Source organism: Echeneis naucrates, chromosome 1, assembly GCF_900963305.1.
Source record: "Echeneis naucrates chromosome 1, fEcheNa1.1, whole genome shotgun sequence".
NCBI lineage: Eukaryota > Metazoa > Chordata > Actinopteri > Carangiformes > Echeneidae > Echeneis > Echeneis naucrates.
Genome location: NC_042511.1, coordinates 16,224,581 through 16,237,359, shown reverse-complemented (window position 1 = coordinate 16,237,359; position 12,779 = coordinate 16,224,581). Strand labels below are relative to the sequence as shown.

General features: G+C 39.9%; 1 protein-coding gene across 5 annotated transcripts in view; it reads left to right on the top strand.

Annotated features, from left to right (window-relative positions):
- Positions 1 to 12,779, top strand: part of plppr2b (phospholipid phosphatase related 2b) — a 48,817-nt gene that overhangs the window by 3,573 nt on the left and 32,465 nt on the right. For 4 of the 5 annotated variants that reach the window (XM_029501084.1, XM_029501085.1, XM_029501083.1 and 1 more), the window contains exons 2-3: positions 996 to 1,077; positions 7,377 to 7,487. In XM_029501084.1, coding sequence (XP_029356944.1) covers positions 1,075 to 1,077; positions 7,377 to 7,487 — 114 coding nt within the window. In that variant the 5' untranslated portion in view covers positions 996 to 1,074. The remainder of the gene's footprint in view (positions 1 to 995; positions 1,078 to 7,376; positions 7,488 to 12,779) is intronic. The other variant, XM_029501082.1, reaches the window with a different exon arrangement.

Below are 12,779 nucleotides of genomic sequence, written 5' to 3'. Positions count from 1 at the left end.
CAGATAAAGGTGTCCTTTGGGAGACTGTGAAAGACAGAAATGAATGCGCTTACTGAAGTGTTGTGCAGTTTTTTCCTTGTCCTTGCCACCAGGTGTACATTAAACCTTTAACCTGAAAGTCATTATCTATGGAAAATCATCTGTTGTTATGGGTTTTAAAGGGCAGCATTAAACTGTCTATACCAATGTGATATATTTGTGTACTGTAGGTTGTTCATGAACATTTTCCCAAACATTCCAAAACTCTGATATTCATTCTCTGTTTCTTTTGGTGACATCCTATCTCTCTGTGCTCATAAGTTGGTGTTGTGGCTGTCTGCCAGGAACTCAAAATAGAGTTTTATCTGGGTTTAAGCCAGTTTTTGGATCTCATCTGGATCTCAAGTGTTTGACAAAGAGCAAGTTATATATTTTAAAATTGAAGCTGCGTTATTTGCTGTAACAGCCCATTATAAATCCCTGGTCCATTTCTTATGGCGACTAGGAGACCTCTGCAAATAACTGCTGGTAAAAACCTGCTAAATTTTTGATTCATAAGTTATCAAAGAAACAGGATCATTTTCCAGCCATCTGGAGACACCATGTGTCCACCAAAGAGCGTCAGCAAATCAAATCGAGTCAAAGTCAACGTTAATCTTTAATGTACTATATAGTCTCATTAACTGTTGGAGCATTTGATCAGCATTTCATGTCATTATAGACATAAGCTTTGCTGTTTGAGCTGGCTTTTTTTTTGTTGCTTTCATTCACAATAAAAAACATTTTGTTGTGTCAGACAGCTTTGAGTCAGACTAGTACAAGAGGTGTGTTTATTTGTCCAAGCCTGTGAAAGTGGTGTCATTCAAACATGACAACTGAATGGTTTGTGAGCAAGGCCATTTTTAAAGGACCGCTTGTTTCATCAACATCGTATGTATGTGTTTTAAAAGTAAGAGTGGACCCGTATTTCTACGTATGCGCATTTCATCACTCATCTTTCTGCTCTATGATTGCAGAGAGTTACCATGGGAGCTATGACATCTGTGACACCATGTGATTTCCATCTTTCTCAGGGAGAAAAAAAGAAAACATTTTATGGTGAGCAGTTCTTAGTCCCTTTCTCTAGAGGGTTTCTTTGAGTGCAGTAAGAGGGTTTTATAATGTTGTTTTTGATACATTTATCTTAAAAGTCTGGAAATTTGTGTTGGCAAGAGTGATCCCATATCTCATGTCATCTTTACTGAGATTTTATTTTTCTTAATGGCATCTAAAAGTGAGGAAGTTATTATTGATATTCTGATGTACAATTTTAAAAGTAGTATAGTAAGAGATAATATCCTTTAATTCAGCAGAATAGTTTGGAATTTTTGACATTATCCTTATGTGTTTTCTTTTCAAAGGTTTCATGAGAACATTCATGTTTTATAAGCATAGTCAATTTTAGACTACTATATAACTATAATATGTTTAATTAATTGACACGAGTTAAAGAGAACTAAAAATTCCCACCACGAGTAAGCACTTGGGTATAGTTACAAACACAACTTCCTTTTAAGATGCAGAAAGCTGGAGTTGAACCAGATTTAGAATCTGTGGACATCTGCCTTGACTAAATAAATGTGATACGGAGGAATGAGGCTAACCATGTTATGTACAAATGTTACAAAGTCAATATCTATGCCATCTGAAAGCTCATGAATTAACATGTCATATATTATCTGTTTAATCTGTGGGCAAAAGAAAGTGTAAGCGTTACATGGAGGATTTTATGTTGGACTTGTCATCCAGCTGTTGTATGAAGTGAATGTGCCCAGCTAAGCACTAAATCATGAATTAAACAAGATGCACTTGTGGAACATGGGAATTAGTGAGCTTGAGATGTGTGGGTAGCTAGATTTTGGACAGAGCGGGGCCAGCTGTTTTCAGGTTTTGTACTAAACAAAGCCTAATATCTTTTGACTGCAGCTTCATACTCATTGACATTTAAATGGCATTGATCCTTTTATCTAACGTTTGAAAAGAGGATAAATAAGCATATTTTGAATATATGTTTAAATTTGAATAATGTTAACACACACAGTGGAAGAGCAGACACAAAGATCAATCACACCAAGTGCAGACTTGTGCAGCAATGCATTTGAGAAATTTCCCATTGGCCAGCAATCGAATAGGGCCGCTAGACCTTGTCTACCAACACGCGTAAATATATACACACGCAGAGAAACACACCCTGTCCATGCTTTAACCCCAAGGGACGCAGAGAGTTTGATTTTAAAAAATGCAGTCCCGCATACACACACTTGCGTAAGAGCCAACACTGATGGTGCACCTGAGGGCCCTTGACCCACATAGGGCCACGTGCAAGATGTGTCCCACTTTTCCACTTGATCGTTCATCGTTCACCTTACTGCCTGACGGTGTGAACCCTACTTCCCTCAGTTCACAATATTATTCAAGTTGAGTACAGAAAAACGCTTCTCATGGACAAAGACAAAACATTGACAGTATAACTTCATATTACTCTTACCTATTTTACCCTATTTTGCGTTTACGATTTTCCTATAATTAAACCACTCAAATACACACTCAGAGGCACACACAGAGCTGCACTTTACACTCACTGAGCCCATTGTGTTCGCCAGTATCATAGTGATTTTTTTAGGGGGTACTAAAGTGCACAGTGTCTACCATTTTAGCCACTGTGTTTCCTCAGCCTCTGACATACATACAGTCCCTCCTTCTCTCTCCATTTCTTACTCTCTCCACATCTCTCTCTTTTTTCTCTCATTCTCTTATTCCCTCTTCCTAATCTGTTTTTTCCTCCTTCTTTGCCTTTTCTTCCTTTTTTCTCTCTCATACAGGCATAAAAGATCTCTCTCTCTGTCGCTCTCTCACTCTCTCTCTCTTACACACACACACAGAGATATGCACGATGACACACTCCCTCCCTCCCTCTCCTCTCTTTGTATCCACCGGCAACTGTGCTGAGCAGCCTCCCTCTCTAAGCCAGTGGATCCCTTCACTTGACTAATTAGCCTTGAAGTGCTGTTGAAGATCATCATATTTAGCTTGGCGACCTAGCAGCAGAGTGTAGTGAGATATAGACTGGGCTGGCTGGAGGCTTGGTCCTTGGCATTGGGCAAGCTCTCTATCTCTTTCCATTCACACTCAGAGCTGCTGGCTTGTCAGTAGCGGAGCGGCAGAAGTGAGAGGTGGTTTTGCTTTGAAAGAGGTGATAAGGGGGAAAGAGAAAGAAGCGGAGCTAAGAGCCCACCGAAACCAGAGAATGGGAGTCTGCTGTAGGAGCAAATTCTCTTGAAGACGGGGGCTTGGAAGAAGCAGTGGTCACTGTGCAACACACAGAGAATTAAGGTAAGAGTTTCTGAAGCCAGTCACTGCCATGATTTCTCTTTTCGGAAACAGATTGTTCCTGTGTGTGTGTGTGTGTGTGTGTGTGTGTGCGCGCGTGTGAGAGAGAGAGAGAGAGAGAGAGAAAGAGAGAGACAAAGAGGGTGAGAGAGAGGGAGAGGGCTAGAGTGAAAGAGTATGATTGCATCTCTATTGTGCATCTCTATGACCCCCATTGTTGAACCTGAGGTTCACAGCAGGAATTCAGGATACCCCCCCCCCCCCCCCCCCCCCCCCCCCCCCTCCACACACACACACACACACACACACACACACACCAGCTGTATGGCACCACTTGTTGGACTGACATCCAAGTTTACATGTAATGCAATGAATACTGCAGTGATGGTCACTTGTGTGCTTGTATGGGAACGAGTTTATGCATACTGGCTTGTAAACAGCAGTATCTCCAAATGTGTGTATGCAAGCGTTTTCCAATGAGATAGTGAGGGGGTCTTTTGTTTGTGCTTCTGCCAGCGCGAGCCTGAAGAATGCATGTCATGGTGAGCAACATGGACAGCAACATAAGAGACAATCAGTCACAGCAGCCTTATGGCTGATTGCCTCTGGCTGCTTTGGAAGATGGGTGAATTAAAAAAAAAACAGATGCTTTAAATACCTGGAAATGCAGCAGACAACCTTCTGTGTGTGATGTATGTATGAAGACAATCAGATGGTCTTCTGCTGCAACTTGTAACCTAGTCTCTTTAGACTTGGTGTCCACGAATGCCCTTACACCAGTCAAAACATTTAATACTGTGGCTGAGCCTCGCCCTTAGTAGAAGCTTTTATTTATGTTGTCTTAGTAGGATGACAGTGGGTTAATGCTTCCCGTGAGGCAGATTGGTGGTAGTGGAGAAATGGTGGTGGAGACAAGTATATGAACCACAGAATGAATAATTCATGTACTTAAACACAGTGAGTGTAGTCTGTACTGCTTCGTGCTTGTACATGTCACTCATCTTAACGCTGTACATTGAATACATACACACACATGCAAATATACATGTCTAAAAGACATTCTTTTGACATTTTTGATGATTTGTAGCCATACAAATCTCTTACAGGAAGCTCTAAATAATGTGATGATAAATTTGTGACGTAGGCCAGAAACTGCCTGGAGGGACACCATAGCCAGATAATTGAAGTTCAAGTTTATTGAGACTGTGACAACACCTGGGGCGATTTTATAGAGATGATAATTTTTAATCTCCAAATCCTGGATTGAAGGGACCATTATTCTGTAGCTGTGCATATCAGACAGCTGCATTCTTTGTGTGTAGGCTGCTTTAAAAATGAACCACACATTTCAAAGGGATTTGAACAGAATTTTTTGAATGTCAATTTGTTGCTGGTTCAGAAATGGCTGGTGCGCTTCAATAACGTGTGAGCTAAAACTTCCTCTTATGCTGTTCCAGATGAGAGAAGGTCGAAGTGAATTCAAGTTTAAGGTTATTACATCTTTAATGTTTTAGTTATTAATGCATATGCTTTGGTGCTGTGTAAAACATTTTCCAATAATGTTCAATAGAAATAATTTCCTACTCCTCACATGCAAATATACACTTATTAATCACATATTAGAAGATGGTGATAATTTTATCTCTATGAAAAAGAATTAATTTCAAATACATTTTAAAATGTGTTTTGAAGGATTGGATTTACTTCATCAATTAGTGCCGTTTCATTGTTTCATATTTTATTATTTGTTTGAGGTTTTCAGGTCCACTCTGAAGGAATGGATGCATTCCAACCATGTGGCGAGGCCTCCTCCCCTTGCTCTTGTAATGATCATTGATTGAGGAATTGGCTGACAAGGCAGCAGAGATTTGCCCTCAGCCATTAAGTCAGTGAGATAATTGTTGTCGTGGAGATGAGGGAGTAAGCTTGATATCTGCAAGGAAAACCAATTGCTGTTCGAATTAATAAAATTATTTTGAAGATTGCAGAGAGCTTTTGCCGGATGATTGATAACATCGTGTTTTCAAAGTTTGAGTTTGCAGTTTGATTTAGAGGATCTGTACTACTGAAGGCCTCTGAACGGCTTCTGAAGCACCCAAAAACTTTAAAAAGGTCAGACACTGAATTAATTTACCACAAGTGCAGTTATTTGCACGTCATAAATCCCAGAGCATCTCCTAAACTGACCTTCCTGTTGTAACTTCCCTCACAATCTCTTTCCCTGCTTCCTACTGGTGTCATTTTTAGTACTGGAGCTGTTTTCCCTTCAACTTCTACCTGTTATCCCCCAGTCGCTATTATTTCTCATTGCTGAGTGTGTTGGCATGCACCCCACCCTGTTTACTTCTGAAGACTCTCCAAATGTCTGCATCATGACTTTGCCTCTCTCTTATCTCTTTCTGTCAGGCTTTTGTTTTTGATCATCACTCCTCTGTTTCCACTCTACTTCTCCTCCTTTCAGCCTTACCACCCCCCATCCTTGCAATCGTGTATGTGTATCTGCACCTGTGTGTATGTGTGTGTGTGTGTGTGCGTGCGCGCATTTGCAGATTCTGAATGCAGAATATGTCTACGTTGGCATCTCTGTACAAGGGTGAGTGACTTTGTGCTTGTGGTAAAGTGTAACTTACTGTAGATTTTTTTCTGACGTTGGATAGTGAAAGGATTCTGTCTCTGTGATCAGACATGATTAGTGACCAAATTAACAACTTAATATATCAGGGCTATCGGATGTGTTGTTGGTTTCTGGTTTATTAATGGATGGATTCCACATTATGACTCCAAGATTATAGATCTTCAGTGGTAAGATACGTTGTGTCTGTTGTTCACTTTGAAGGTTTCATCTGATATATGGTGCCACGTTGAAGAGTCTCTGAGCAACTTATACATAAGCCGATCTGTTGACAGTGACTTATCTTTGTTTTCGCTCTCAGAAAGAGACCCCAACTGAAAATGATTTGTTTGAATGTGGCTTTCACATATAAAATGCATAACATGTTAGTATTATAATTATTCATTCTTATGATATCTATTTATTGAACAAAACTACACTATGGTCAAATGTAGCTGAGGTTATGCAATGTTTTGTTTTTTATAGCTGGGTTAGGGTTAGGGTTAGGGTTAGCTGGTGACTGTTTAATGTCACACAGAAGACCAGGATCCCCGATGGGGAGCATTCTCATTGTGGTTCCATGTTGTGAAGGCTAGCACTCTGGACTCCAGCGATCCGAGTTCAAATCTCGGTGGAACTTGAGTTTATTTTGAATTTCCCCATTGTGAGATAAATAAAGGTAAATCTAATCTTGTCTAAACTATAAGGATGTATTCAACTGCTTTACACATTACTGATAAACTATCGTTAATAAATGATGATTAATTAGTTGATAATATTTTATATTGACCACATCTTTCTTTTGGTTAAAAACAACTGCAGTAGTAAATTTAAAGTAGTGTAACGTGGAAATTATAGTATCAGTCAAGTGTACCTGTGCAGCACTCAACTGTTAGTTACACGGCTGAGTATTTTATAGTTACGTAGTTTTTGGCACATACAGTCCATTCATCAACTTTGTTCATTACCTGAGAAATAAGGGTACTGTAGCATCAGTGCAAACCCCAGTTTAACTGGACCCACCAAAGCATGAGGTACGCACAGCCAAAAGCATAATTTGGGGTAAATATTCTCTCACTAATATCTACACTGAGCCAGGCACTGAATATATTCAGACCAGTGTTTACACTGTCGTATCACCTGGAATTCAGATGGCTGTTTAGTGACTGGTTACTGACTCATTACAGCGTTGAGACAAACTTAAGTGGCTAAAGGAAGGTGACATTTATGCCTATTTCTTTCAAAATAAATCCAACCAACCTTTATCTACAGGCAGGCTATTTTTTTTTTTTCTTTTTTGTAAACCTCAACATTGCCCAGACTGCTCTCACGGTATCTGCAAAGCTCACACATAACGTCAAATTTAAACTATTTGAAGTAGTAAACTGAATCTTTACAATGACCTCTGACCCCACAGATGATTGACAGTCGGCTGTCAGCTCAGAGGAGGGCGATGAAAAACCTTCCTGGAGACCAAGGCCAGCAGAAGACCAGCACCTACATCGTGCCCTGCTTCCTCTTTGTGGAGGTGAGTGTTTGGATATATATATTGTTCATTAGGGAGCAATAACCAGTATCATTTACTTGACTCATCGGAAAATTTGAGCTGACAAGAAAGTTTAAAGTATTTCACCTGAAGCCAATATTGGTTGGATTTGGCTTTGACTTTACTCTGCTCTTCAGTCTAAAAATCTCAGGCTTACCTGAAGTGATATTGTGACCAGCATGCTGCATAGTTTCATTTTTATTTCTATCACAAGTTGGTAGAAATACTGAGCCAGCCATGATCTCTGCAGGTGTCGAAAGTTTGAAAAACCTCAGGGAAGTTGGGAGTCACACTGCTGAAATGGACAGATTCAAGCACATTTCACAGTCCTGGAGCTGTGAATGTTCTCTCTCCTCTTTTTCCTCCATTTCGCCCACATCTCATTCACTTTTATCATTTCCCATGTTTCTCATCGCAGATTAGCAACAATGGGTGCCAGTTGGGAGACTACATCAATTAGCAGGCTCTATTTTCAATTCAGTGACTCTGAAAAGAAGTGAGTGATTTGATTAAATTGTCACAGTTGGGGAATTAGCCTCAGTCTATGACTCTGTGATAACATTCAGCAGGAGGGTGAAGGGAACTTTTGCTAAGGTATTCTAGTAATAAATGTTCTTTCGAATTAACTTTTTCCTCATAGCCTCCCAGATTCCTTTCCTCTTTCTTCTTCTACTTTTCCCACGACTCTTCTCTTCGTTATAATCCCTAAATGACCCTGTGGAGTGCTCGTGGCCTCAGCTGTATTTGCTAATTAATTGGCCTAATTAAGAACGGAAACCCAATTAGCCCGCGCCATCTCAAACATGCTACAGGCCTGCAGGTTATCAAAGCTATAGCAACAATAGCTGAATGAGCTGTTTTCAGTATTCAAATTGAGTCTTTCTTTTGAATTTAGAATAAAAATGAGAACATTTTAAAGTTTAAGCTTGGCAAAAATTGTTGAGTCAAATGGTGGCATAGAAAGATATAGTGAAACTTTGTTTTCCAGTGGTCCCTTTTAGCAGCTTGAAAGCATAAAATGTAAGGATTAAAATACATCTACAAGGAAAATGAGCATGCATATTTACAATAATAAAATAGGTATAAAAGATAATAATGTCATAATGTATGTTTAAAAGTAAAGTGTACAAATACGTGGTAGTAGCATCCTGTTTATGTGTTTATGTCTCCACCATTCTGGGAATTAAACTGTTCTTCCTTCGACTTGTCCCACTAGTGGATGTGGCCCTCAGACAAACAAAAGAGATGAGGATGGATTTTGATGTTTTCTGTGCCAGCTACTGATACAAACTTAGGCAAAAGCAGATCATGAAAAAGGTTGGCCTTATTTATAAATGTGTGCTAAAAAGTGTTGTTAGCAAATAATATCATTGTTTAGTATGCCTGAAATAGCACCCAGCATCTCGAACCAAATCTCTTTGAGGATTTTCTTAAACCCCACTGCTGTTCTCTCACTTCATACTCATTTACTCATTCACAACATCCTCTTGACATCATACAATAGCGTTTCATCTTTGCTTTGTGCCCCATCCGACACATGAATCCAACACCCTTTCTACATAACAGCACACCTCTATAGCTGCTGCATCTCTTTATAGCACAAATATCCCCCAATCCCTGCAGGTTTATGCACGGTCTTAAGCTTGCTTTTATTTCCTTCATTGTGCGACGGTATTGGCTCATTCTCAGCATCCTCTTGAGGACTTGTTATAATGATTTTCCAGCTTTCAATTTTTTTTTTCATAGTTGGTCTAGAATATCTCTGGGCCTATATCTGTCAGTGGTGCACCTCCCGTCTTCTGGTATTCTCTTTGACGATCTCTTGAGTACTGCCCAGTCATTCTTTTCATGAAGATCCTCCACATTACTCCTCTCTAGCGTTTATTCCCTTAAGTAATTACATCTTCTGCACTATGGATCTCTCCATTATTCCCCTTTACTTGTAACTCTTCATCTCCCCCTCCCACTCAAAGGCCAACCTGCTCTCACAAGGACCTCCATTCTCCTCATTCATCCTCCACAGATCTCCTCATTTGAATGTTTCATCATGGGTCTCATTTCTTTTTGTTGTGCTCTTTGTTCCAATTCACCTACTTGAGCCTTTCTTTCCTTGTGCAGGCAAATAGTGCTTGTCCTTAGCGTACCTTTTCCTCACGCTCAACTCATATGACAAACTGGTGGTCAGCGAGATGTCATCACGTTTTGTTTTGTCAACTTAATCAACTTAATCTCCAGCCACTGCACTTGGTTTATGGGAGGTGGGATGATTTGAATTTGGCTTGAATTTTAGTCACTTTGTGCTCACCTGAATGAGTCTGTGTGGTTTGCAGTCATTTAATAAAGCCCTTTTTTGATTCCACCCCCCTCTGCTATATTCACACAGAGGTAGCTTGTTGTAACATAGCTTTCCCAGAGGGCACTCACTCCTTTGTTGTTACATTAGCATCTCATTACCCGTTTCTTCTCGATTGAAACACAGTCTTATTCCTCTTCCTCTCTTGTGATCTTGTTTCCGCTTCACCCACTTTTTCTATTTTTCCTCACAAACCATTTCTCTATGTCTCACTATTGCTCTCTGTGCTTCCGCTTCCTTTATCTGTATGACAATGGCCTCCCTTTTTACTTCTACTGTTCACTGCAGATTTTTATGCCAAGACTTTTCTACCATCTCTAATTTTGATCACTGTATCTTCCTCGCCCTCTCTTCAGACTTTCAATGTTTCTTCCCTCTGTTTATTGCAGCATTTATTCTTTTGCCAGATTAAAATCGGATTTCATACAATTTCACTTCTAGCAATGCAAGATGAAGACAACATAGTGGAAAGTAGATCTGACTTTCTTTCTATCCTTTCTTTATCTCTACACCAACTTGTCTCTCTTGTTTTCACTGTGTGCTGCTGTCGCACTGTGAGGCCACACAAGAGACTAGTCCGGGGCCGAACAGAGGCGCTGCTTCAAAGGCCTCTCTTTTAAAAAGTCATTTTGATACAACTGATTCCTGACTCGCTTCAGACGCTGGTGGGTGGGAAGAGGGCTGTGAATTGGTGTGATCTAGGCCAGCCGGGTCTGCTGTGAAAATCTGTGCTAAAGCCAAATTACTAAATAGTCACAGCGACTACAAGTGGTGGATCTCACTGAATGTACAGCTTGCATTAACAGTAGTGTGGCTTCAGCTGTTGCAGTGGTTAGATGTAATAATAATCATTGTTATCTCTTGGTGGCTACCATAGCTACTAATTCGTGGCACCCAGCCTTTGCAGTGTACATTCAGGCTCAGCGGCTTTGCTGTTCAGCCTAGGCTGCCAGCTTAGAGCAGCATCCTCTTCTTCGCTCCTTCCTCACGCCTCATTGGCTGCATCCTGCTGTGGCACAGTGAATTCTGTAAAGTAAACAGACCGCTGAGCATCAGACCACATAATATTTCAGGTATATGGCTTGTGCTGTCTCAAGGGTTGGCTCGTGTCTGCTTGCATCTTCTCATTTCCAAGCTTCCCCATAGTTGCCCCAGTTTGTTCCTGCTAAGTAATTACTGCTTAATGAGTAATATTTCTCTCTTGACTTTTTTTGATTCAACAGAAAATATACATTTTAAATGAAGTTTTAGTCTCCCCCCGCTCTGTTTTAACCAGATACTTATGGCTGCTGTCCAATGGTCAGCGCATGCAGGAGGTCTCATAATGTTGATATAAAAATGTGTCTTCAAACACATTTGCACTAACTACAAAGTCCACTCCTGAAAAGAGCAAGACTGGAATAGGACCAGTTTTCGTCCCTTTTGTATTTCTGCAGACCAGCCTTGGACGCAAATGTCCTTCACTGATTTATTGACTAAATTACACCACCAGGTCTGCCAACTTAATGTGTGACGGATTGACAACCTCACATCACTGGCAGGTTGACTAGGTGTTGGAGTACCCCCATTGGTTGTTACTCTTTCAAAATGATTTGGCAAGATCATGCAACCTTGCCAACTCTGCGTTTTTGCTGTGAAATGTTCAGTACTTACTTTTCATAGCCCTTTAGAGACTCCTTTTTCAATAACAGGCACTGCGACAAATCGAAGAAGTTTCTGAGCAAATGGTCTGTAGAAAAGAGTCAGACACACCACTCACTAATCACACAGCAGCTGATATATCTCTCTTAATGGTCATTTTATATGTAAATATTTTAGTGATCGTTTTATAAGTGAATAAAGCCTACACCGTAGCACAGTTGTTGTGTTTAGAGAATTTGTCAGAGAATGTCACAGTCATAAAATTGGAATTAGTCTGCACAGGCTGTTCTTCAGTCTATGATCTGACAACAGAAACTGCAAATGTAAATGTGAAGAACTTATCTGAGACATCAGTTCCAAGTGTCAAAATCCAACATGTCCACCATCTGCCCTGACCTTATGATTTGTAATTGGTACAAATAGTTTTCTTTCAGAAGTACATTTCCAACATAACATGTCAAAGGAGGCACTGCTGCTATTAATCATTAGAAACCAAACTTCTGTTTTGTTCTTTTTGTTTGTTTTGTTTTGTTTTGTTTTTTTTGCTGATCATAGCTTCATAGTCCCCTGACTTGAGGAAACAATTATTTTGCTTGTTGAAATAGTATGTGTTGACATGTGTCTGGGAGGCCTGTAGCATCTTTCACCAGTTTTGGTGCGATGACAGTACAGCAGCATAAGTTGCTCCAACGAAAAACAGCATGGTAAATGCATCAGGTCCACAGTTGCCAACAACAAAACATCTTCTTCTCACCATGTGCTTACTTCATCCATATTCCCTGCTGGGTCTGACACTGAGTACATCTCTACCTCAAGGCAACACATTTCTTGAATATATCTACTGTTTTCTAAAGCTCTTTCGTACAAAACGCTTTTACTTGTGCCAAGACTAAGACCCCCCCCAACCAAACTACTCCCAATTTTTCCGCTTGTACTCTTTTTTTATATTAACTTTTCAGAGTTAAATTATTCTGTGAGTTTCAGTTGTAATGTAAAGGCAGTCCTGCAGATAGAGTAGTGCCTAAAGCTATTTCTTTCTTTTTAAACGTTATTTTTAACTTTCCTTTAACCTCTTTATGGGCCATTTATGCTCAATCATCATAACTATTAACACACAATGGAAACAGCAAAGGTATGTGGGGTTAGTTTCTCATGCTTATTTTGAAAAAAAAAAAAAAAAAAAAAAAAAACCCTAACCCTTCATACACATATACACATATATACACACACACACACACAGCCACATATACAACCATAACCATATGTTTATACATGTAAAT